We start from the raw sequence: 7,704 nt of genomic DNA on the forward strand, positions 1-7,704 counted from the left end.
GTGCATGTCCAGAGCTCGCCATGGTCCTTACGTGGGGTCCAAGGAGAGAGCTGGGGGCTCGGGGCTGTGGCGCGGCCCTGGGGGAGGACGAGAGGGCGCCCCAGAGCTTTCCTGAAGGGAACCCCCGCAAGAAGCAGAAGAGGGGAGCGGATGCTCTGGGAGAAACCACCACCACTGACTGCCTCAGGGCTCCTTGCGTGGGTGCGTGCATGAGTGTGTGTGTGTGCATGTGTGGGTGCATATGTGTGTGGTGTGTGTGCATGTGTGTGTATGTGTGCGGTGTATGTGCATGTGTGCCTGTGTGTGTGGTGTGTGTGCATGTGTGTGCATGTGTGTGTGGTGTGTGCATATGTGTGTGCATGTGTGTGTGGTGTGTGTGCATGTGTGTGTGCATGTGTGTGGTGTGTGCATGTGTGTGCATGTGTGTGTGGTGTGTGTGCATGTGTGTGGTGTGTGCATATGTGTGTGCATGTGTGCGTGTGTGTCATGGGGCTTGAACTCTGGGCCTGGACGCTGTCCCTGAGCACTTCAGCTCAAGGCCACCACCCTACCCTTGACCCAAGCCCCACTCCCCTTTTTCTAAAAGTTAATTGGAGATAAGAGTCTCAGGCTGGCTTTGAACCTTGATCTTCAGGTCTCAGCCTCCTGAGTAGGTAGGATGACAGGTGTGAGCCACTGCCTCTGCGTCAGGGCTCCTTCCTGAGGGCTCCTGGAGTGCTTTTCTGGCCCCAGTCTTCCAGGGGCAGCCAGTCTTCCACCCCATCCTGGGCCCGAGGCAATCCACAGCACTAGTGGGCATGGCCAGAGGGTCTCCTGCTGGTCTCCATTCTCCATCCTCCAGGGCACTCCAATCCCCACCCAGCAAGAAACAGATGCAGAGCTCAGAGTTAGTGGCTTCCAGCCTGGAAACCCACCTCAACCACAGCTGGTTCCTACCTCCCTGCAGACAATCCTCAGGCAATCCTCAGGCAATCAGGAGCAGCCCGCTGGGCTGGGGGAGCTACAACTTCCTGCCAGATCTTAAAGAAAAAGAAGACACATGTTCAGCAAGGGAAGGAGGGGCAGGCGGGGGACTCTCCTCACCCACCTGCCCTTTCTCTCTCCCAGGTTACCGACCTACTGTGTGGCTACTTAGAGACCCCAGGGAAGCATCTGCCCTTGGGGACAGAAGCTGTTTGCCCCTTGGTTCTGTACTGCCCTAGGCAGGGCTGGTGAGCGATGTGGAAAGGGCCTGCCCAGTCCCTAGTCAATTCTGCACCCAGGGAGTCAAGGCCTCAGCGTGTCCCTTGGGAAGAGCTATTCCCCGGGGTCTGTCTGACCCAGTGCTTGGCCCTCTCCCACCAGCACCAGAGGAAGCAGCAGGTCCTCCACGCCCAGTATGGTCCTGAGTCAGCTGTGCCACGTGTGGCCTGTCCTGGCCTTTCCGGATGGCCTTGAGCAGGCTGCTCAGTCATCCCCACGTGCTGGGGTGGTGGGAAGTGGAAGAGGACACCTTCTGAGGGCCTGGTGGAGAAGGAGCTGGTGGGGAGGAGTGGTGTGCTGAGCCCTGGTGATTTGGTCCCATAGATACATTCATTTGGAAAGGGGCCCTCTGCCCGTTACCCACCTTCTACCATGTATTCCTAAGTCTGAACTGAGTGTGACCAAATGGTAGAGTGATTGCCTAGCACAGAAGGGGCTCTGAGTTTAATCAGCATCACGCACACACAGAGGCTGGGCACACATCTGTAAAGATCCCGGCACTTGAAGCAAAGGCAGGACTGTGAGCTTGTATGGGCTACATAGATACCCTGTCTTTGAAAACATGAAACAAACAAACAAAAAAAACAAAAGAAAAATGGGAAAGGTGGCCGGGAGCCAGATTCAGCTCCAGGAGTTGGCACTTCAGGCCCTAACAATACTCCACCAACCCCCCCGCCCCCTCCCCCTCTTCCTCCTCCTCCTTCTTGTGGGTCATGGGGCTTGAACTCAGCCTGGGCGCTGTCCCTGAGCTCTTCAGCTACCCCCTACCTTTGAGCCAGGCCCCACGTCCCATCTAGAGTTTAACTGGAGATAAGCCTCTCGGGTCCTTCTGTGCCCAGGCTGGCTCTGAACCTTGACCCTCAGATCTCAGCCTCCTGAGCGCCCGGCCAACCGCAGTGGCTCAGGCCCGTGACGCACAGGTGCGCTCTGGCGAGCCGAGCAGGTGGCCCACTTAGTGTCAGGAGAGAGTGGTGAGCACTGGAGGCTGGCATCCCCCAGAGGTCAAGGACCGCTGATGCCATGTCCTTTGCTGGGCGCTGTGGAGCGCTCCCTCGAGCATGCTTGCACGCTGCAAGGGGAATGGATGCAGGGAGCTGGGCTTCGGGTGCAGAGCCTCGAGAAGTCCGGGTGTGGAGGCGGGCACGGGCCCTCCCAGGCTGGCCCCGTGAGGTCTCGCGGAGATGCTGGGCTGAGGACCCCGGGGGAGGCCGGGCACCGGCCGGGCCGGTGGCCTAGGGAAGCGCGCTGCAGGACCCGGCGCCACGTCCACCGGGGCGGCCCGGGCGGCGTGGAGCCTTCCGGAAGACTCGCCCGGCCCCGCCCCGCCCCGCTGGCGTCCCGGGCGCGCCCTCCCCGCCCTCCCCGCCGTTACCACGGCCGGCCTGCGGTCCGCGCGCCCCACGGCGGAGCCCGGGATCCAGGCCGGGCGGGGCCGGGCGGGGCCGGCGGCGGCGCATGCGCGGGAGCGGCTGCGGCGGGCTTGCGTCACCGCGCTGCCGCTCCTCCTAAGCTTCTGGACGGCCGAGCCGCTCAACAGCGCCGCTGGTGTAGTGGTATCATGCAAGATTCCCATTCTTGCGACCCGGGTTCGATTCCCGGGCGGCGCAGCGCTTCTTTTCCTTTTCCAGGCCCCGCCTCCGGGCGCTCCGTGGATCGGCCTCCATCTCCCGACGCGCCCCGCGCCGCGCGTCGGCCCCCGCTTCCCGAGGCGCCCGGGCCGGGCTCCCGACGCGCCCCGCTCCGTCCCCGCTTCCCGCCGCGCCCCGCCGCGATGCAGGTGTCGGCGGCGGCCGAGCGCAACAAGGAGCCCATCCTGGGCGTGCTCCGGCAGTACGTGGACCCCCGCCGGCGCGCCCGCGCGCTCGAGGTGGCCTCGGGCTCCGGCCAGCACGCCGCGCACTTCGCGCGAGCCTTCCCGCTCTGCGAGTGGCAGCCGTCCGACGTGGACCGGCGCTGCCTGGACAGGTGGGCAGGGCGGCGGGGGGCGGGGGGAGGGGGGAGGCGGGCGGGGGGAGGGGGGAGGCGGGCGGGGGGGGGCGGGGGGCGGGCGGCGGGGGGCGGGGGGAGGCGGGCGGGGGGGGCGGGGGGAGGCGGGCGGGGGGGCGGGGGGGGCGGGGGGCGGGGGGGGCGGGGGGCGGGGGGGGCGGGCGGCGGGGGGGGGCGGGGGGGGGCGGGGGGGGGGCGGGGGGCGGGGGGGGCGGGCGGGGGGGGCGGGGGCGGGGGGGAGGACGGCGGGGGGGGGGGGGGGGCGGCGGGCCCGGGCCCGGCCTCAGCCGCCCCCTCCCCCCCCTTCCCCCCCCACCCCCCGCGCTGCGCTGCCCTCCACAGCATTGCCGCCACCACCCAAGCCCAGGGCCTGTCCAACGTGAAAGCGCCGCTGTACCTGGACGTGACCTGGGAGTGGGAGCACTGGGGTGGGATCCCGCCGCAGTCGCTGGACCTGCTGCTCTGCATCAACATGATTCACATCAGCGCCCTGCGCTGCACCCAGGTGGGTGACCGGGCAGGGCCCCGCCGGTGTCCACCTTAGGGCTTTTGTTGCCTGCAGATGGTGACCCTGGGCCCTTCCTCCCTCTCCTCAGGGGCTTTTCAGAGCGGCCGGACACCTGCTCAAGCCCAGTGCTGTGCTCATCACCTATGGGGTGAGTTACCCACATTTCAGGCCCCCCCTCCACAGCCTCAAGCAGGTGCCCTCACCAGCTGGTCTCTGTTCTTCCCTTAGCCTTTTCCTTCTCAGAAACCCCCTCACCCACGTTCACTCTCCCCACAGCCCTTCTCAGTCAATGGCAAGATCTTTCCCCAGAGCAATGTGGACTTTGACCAGGCTCTCCGATGCAGGTCAGAGCTGGGTGGAAGAGGGCCTGGATCAGAGGGAAAGTGGGGTGAGTGCTACACCCCACCCCCTTGCTTCTAAGCATAGCCTCCCTTCTGACTTCCCCACTGCAGGAACCCCGAGTGGGGTCTGCGGGACACAGCTGTCTTGGAGGAACTGGGCCGGGCAAGTGGCATGCTTCTGGAGAGGCTGGTAGGCAGGGTGGACTGGGCGTGGGGGGTGCAACCTCCCTGGATCAAGGACCACTCCAGCAAAACATTCCTTCAGGTGGACATGCCAGCCAACAACAAGTGCCTGATTTTCCGGAAAGAGGAACCCTCTGCTTCATCCTGCAGCTCTGCTAAGGCTTTGTTGGGTGTAAACTAGACCCCAGGCTTTGCTTCTCTGGGTCAGGCCTTGCTGCCAAGGTCCTTGGCTTTGAATAAAGCATTTCCTGCTACCCCACTGTAGACATCCACCACACTGTCTCCTGGCACACCCTATGGGAGTGGAGGGCTAGAAGGGGCATAGCCTGTAGAGTCAGGGCTCAGACGTGTCCTGGCCTGTGACTGGGGCAGGAACAGCCCAGGCCTGGTTGCTGAGACAGAATGGATTTGGCCCCTGTCTGTGTTCCTGGAGAGACTGCTGTGAGTCCACAGGTGGTCTTCCTTGGTGACCTCAGACAGGAGCCAAAGCCCCAACAAGAGGAAACAAGACCCCAGCTGGCCAGGTGTGAAAGGACACCCTCACCACCACCTGCAGGCCATGAGCTGTAGGGGTGAGGGGCATGTTTTTATTCACGAGGCAGAAGGAAGAGAGTGTGCCGGCTGGCAAGGCTAGTCTTGGAAGCGATTGAGCAGATCACAGGCCCTCTTGTCCAGCAGCTCTGTGATCTTCTTGACGCGCTTCTCGCTGGCAGCGCGGACATAGCTGCCAGCATCCAGGACGGCCACGCCGTCACGCACCTCACCCATGATGAGCAGTGGCCCATCGCCGGCCGTCACATTGGGACAGGGGCAGGACCAGTCCATACCATTCAGGGTCACCTCCAGGTACTTGGTGCCCAGGAACTTGAGACCCATCTTGTCGTCCTTGAGCACATCGTCGAGGGCCACACGCGCGATGCCACCTGCCGCCTCGGGCTCCTCCAGCACCTCCGTGAGCCGCCCCACAATGGCAAAGTCACTGCGGCACAGGCTCAGCGCCAGCTTGCTCCGCAGGCGACAGGCCCGGCAAGGCGGTGTGCGTGGCACAGGGCAGGCGTCCTCGCAGCTCTCCCGGCTCTCAAAGTTATTGCCGTTCCCCTCGCATCCACTGTACACGAAGGGGTGACATTGCTGCAGCAGCGGGCTGTAGGCCCAGCGTGGCTCCCAGCCCTGACAGGGACCCTGCACTGCTGGCAACAGGCACGTGTCCCCGGGGCCACGGGCGCAGGCTTGTTGGCAGGCTTCGTATGTCTCAAAGCCCCGCGTGGCCCCCTCACATTCGAGGACCGGGAAGGTCATGCAGCCCCCCCTCTGTGGGTCGAAGTGCCAGAGGATGCGGTGGGGCACGGTGAGGCTGGCACAGGCCTGCGTGTCAGGGAGGCACTGGGCCAGAGCTGGGACCCCGGGAGCTCTGTCCTCGGCCAGCACACGCTGCACCACAGAGAGGGGAAAGTCGGCGCGCAGCAGGCCGGCGGCATTGCGTGCGGTGCAGGTGTACAGGCCGGCGTCCTCCAGCCGGGCATTGTAGAGCACCAGCTGCCCGATGCTGGTGACCACGACGTTTCCATACATCTGGTCCGGGCGCATGATGAGGTTCTCGCGCTGGTGGCTCTGCTTCTCCCAGGTCACGGTGGGGGGTGGCTGGCCGCTGACGTCGCAGAGGAGGCTGGCTGTGCCCCCGACGTGGACCACGCGCGGCGAGGGGCTGCTGTACAGCGCGGGTGGCATGGGGGCAGCCTCGGGTGTCGGGCGGGCAGTGGTCTCGGGTGGCCCTGGGCTGCTGGGAGGCCAGCTGAGGACATGCTTGCAGGGCACGACGTGCAGGTGGAGGCCGTGGAGGCAGGCCTCTGCGTCCATGTAGCAGCGGTTGTAGTAGGTGAGGCCGTCGGAGGCACAGGTGAAACTGGGGTCCTTCTCGCAGCGGTCACGGCAGCGGCACACAGGCTGCCCGCCCCAGATGTCGCAGTCGGCACCCTGCTGTGGGCACTGGAAACCCTCGCAGGAGGAGGCAGCGGATGCTGCAGACGCAGCCAGGCCACCATCAGGGAAGCGGGCCGCCACACAGCTCTGCAGCCCACACACATTGGTGCAACACTTCTCAGAGGCCACACAGTCCTGGGGGGACGGGGACAGCTCAGCAGACATCCCTGAGGCCTGGCCGTGCCTCCCCTCCCCTGGCCTGGCCGTGCGCCTTCCCCTCCCAGCGCTCCCCTCCCCGGGCCTGCTCCTTCACCAGGTGTACAGGGTGGCAGAGCTCACCCAGAAAACATGGCTTTCTGTTCGGTCTAAGCTGCGAGGCCACCGAGTCCCCTCACTAAGTCTCATATCCGAGCAGGTGTTGTGATCACTGGCACAGGTGCAGTGTGCCAAGGCTAGGGCTCAAACTGCAGGCCTCAACTGTACTGCCTGGTAGACGCTGGAGAGTTTGCTGTCCCCTACGGGTCTGGAGGGGGGGGGGGTCATGAAGAGACCTCAGGGAAGGTCGGGGTGGTGGTATCATGTACAAGGCGGGTCGGGACAGGGCCCGGACAGAGAGAGGCACCCCAGGGGAGCCAAGTGGGCTCTTGTTCTTCCCCTTCCACCCTTCATACAGGGGATGGCCCAAAACCCTGGTAGAAGTATGGAGACCCAGAGGGAAACGGGCCCCTGAGGGTGGGGTCCCCTCCCCCCCCACAGGAAGGGCGGGAGCGGGGCTCACGATCCCCTGGGATCCCAGTGCTCACCTGGTCCCTGGTGCACTCACGCTCACAGGTGCTCTGGGCATCCACCCATAGGCGGGGGCTGAGCTGGTTGGGGCACACACCAGGGTGGCCCCCAGGCTCTGGCAGCAGGCCAGCCCCGGAGGTGGGCCCCGTGATGCCCAAGACGAGCAGCAGAGGCAGGAGCAGCAGGGAAGGCATGGGGACCCTGGGGCAAGGGGCGGGGGGAAGATGGCTGCTAGCCCCTCAGACCCCACCCTCAGGTCTTGGGCCACGGCCCCAGCTTTGGAGGGCTCTCCCTCCTCTGATGGCTCAGTTTCTGCTTTAGTCTGGAGTCTACAGCAGATGCTTCCTCCTGGCACCCCAAATAGTGGTAGGGTGTAGGGCTACAGAGCTCTCTCAGAGTCTACCCATGTGGCTGCCTCACTCTCCTCAGCCTGGCCCCTCTCCCAATCACTGGGGGTGGGGTGGCTTCCAGGCCCTGGTCAGCACCAGTGGGCGAGAAAAGAGGGTTGGGGAGGGGCCAGAGGCTCTGAAGCTCAGAGCTACTGGCCACAAGGGTCACCAAGGGGCGGAGAAGGGCCAGCTCTGGCCAGAATTGGGGGGGGGGTAATGCTGTAATTTGAGCCCCTCCCTCAACAAGCTGGAGCCAAGCACAGATCAAAGTCTCCACAAAGGGAGGGGGCGGGGCTGGCTGATCTCAGCTTTTGTCCCCTAACCTAGGCTTCCCATGCTGTATGGACAG

General features: G+C 64.7%; 2 protein-coding genes and 1 non-coding gene across 4 annotated transcripts; 2 read left to right on the forward strand and 1 right to left on the reverse strand.

Moving 5' to 3' along the window:
• The first annotated feature begins 2,778 nt into the window (after window positions 1-2,778).
• On the forward strand, window positions 2,779-2,849 carry Trnag-ccc (transfer RNA glycine (anticodon CCC)). Its single transcript has one exon. It is a non-coding gene; the product is annotated as a tRNA-Gly (tRNA).
• Window positions 2,850-3,013: 164 nt separating this feature from the next.
• Window positions 3,014-4,524, forward strand: Mettl26 (methyltransferase like 26). Of its 2 annotated transcripts, XM_090324636.1 has the most exons (6): window positions 3,014-3,207; window positions 3,571-3,733; window positions 3,825-3,884; window positions 4,013-4,080; window positions 4,189-4,267; window positions 4,343-4,524. In XM_090324636.1, exons 1-6 carry the CDS (start codon window positions 3,014-3,016, stop codon window positions 4,439-4,441), a joined length of 663 nt encoding a protein of 220 aa, XP_090180762.1. In that variant the 3' UTR covers window positions 4,442-4,524. The 2 variants fall into 2 exon arrangements, with proteins under 2 accessions (XP_090180762.1, XP_090180763.1); XM_090324637.1 differs by lacking the exon at window positions 4,013-4,080.
• Window positions 4,525-4,890: 366 nt separating this feature from the next.
• Wfikkn1 (WAP, follistatin/kazal, immunoglobulin, kunitz and netrin domain containing 1) lies at window positions 4,891-7,160 on the reverse strand. Its single transcript, XM_090324773.1, has 2 exons — window positions 6,984-7,160; window positions 4,891-6,375 (listed from the first exon to the last, which is right to left on the reverse strand). The coding sequence occupies exons 1-2, from the start codon at window positions 7,158-7,160 to the stop codon at window positions 4,891-4,893; spliced, it is 1,662 nt and encodes a 553-aa protein (XP_090180899.1).
• Between the last annotated feature and the right edge of the window lie 544 nt (window positions 7,161-7,704).

Source organism: Megascapheus bottae, chromosome 36, assembly GCF_031878675.1.
Source record: "Megascapheus bottae isolate mThoBot1 chromosome 36, mThoBot2.hap1, whole genome shotgun sequence".
NCBI lineage: Eukaryota > Metazoa > Chordata > Mammalia > Rodentia > Geomyidae > Megascapheus > Megascapheus bottae.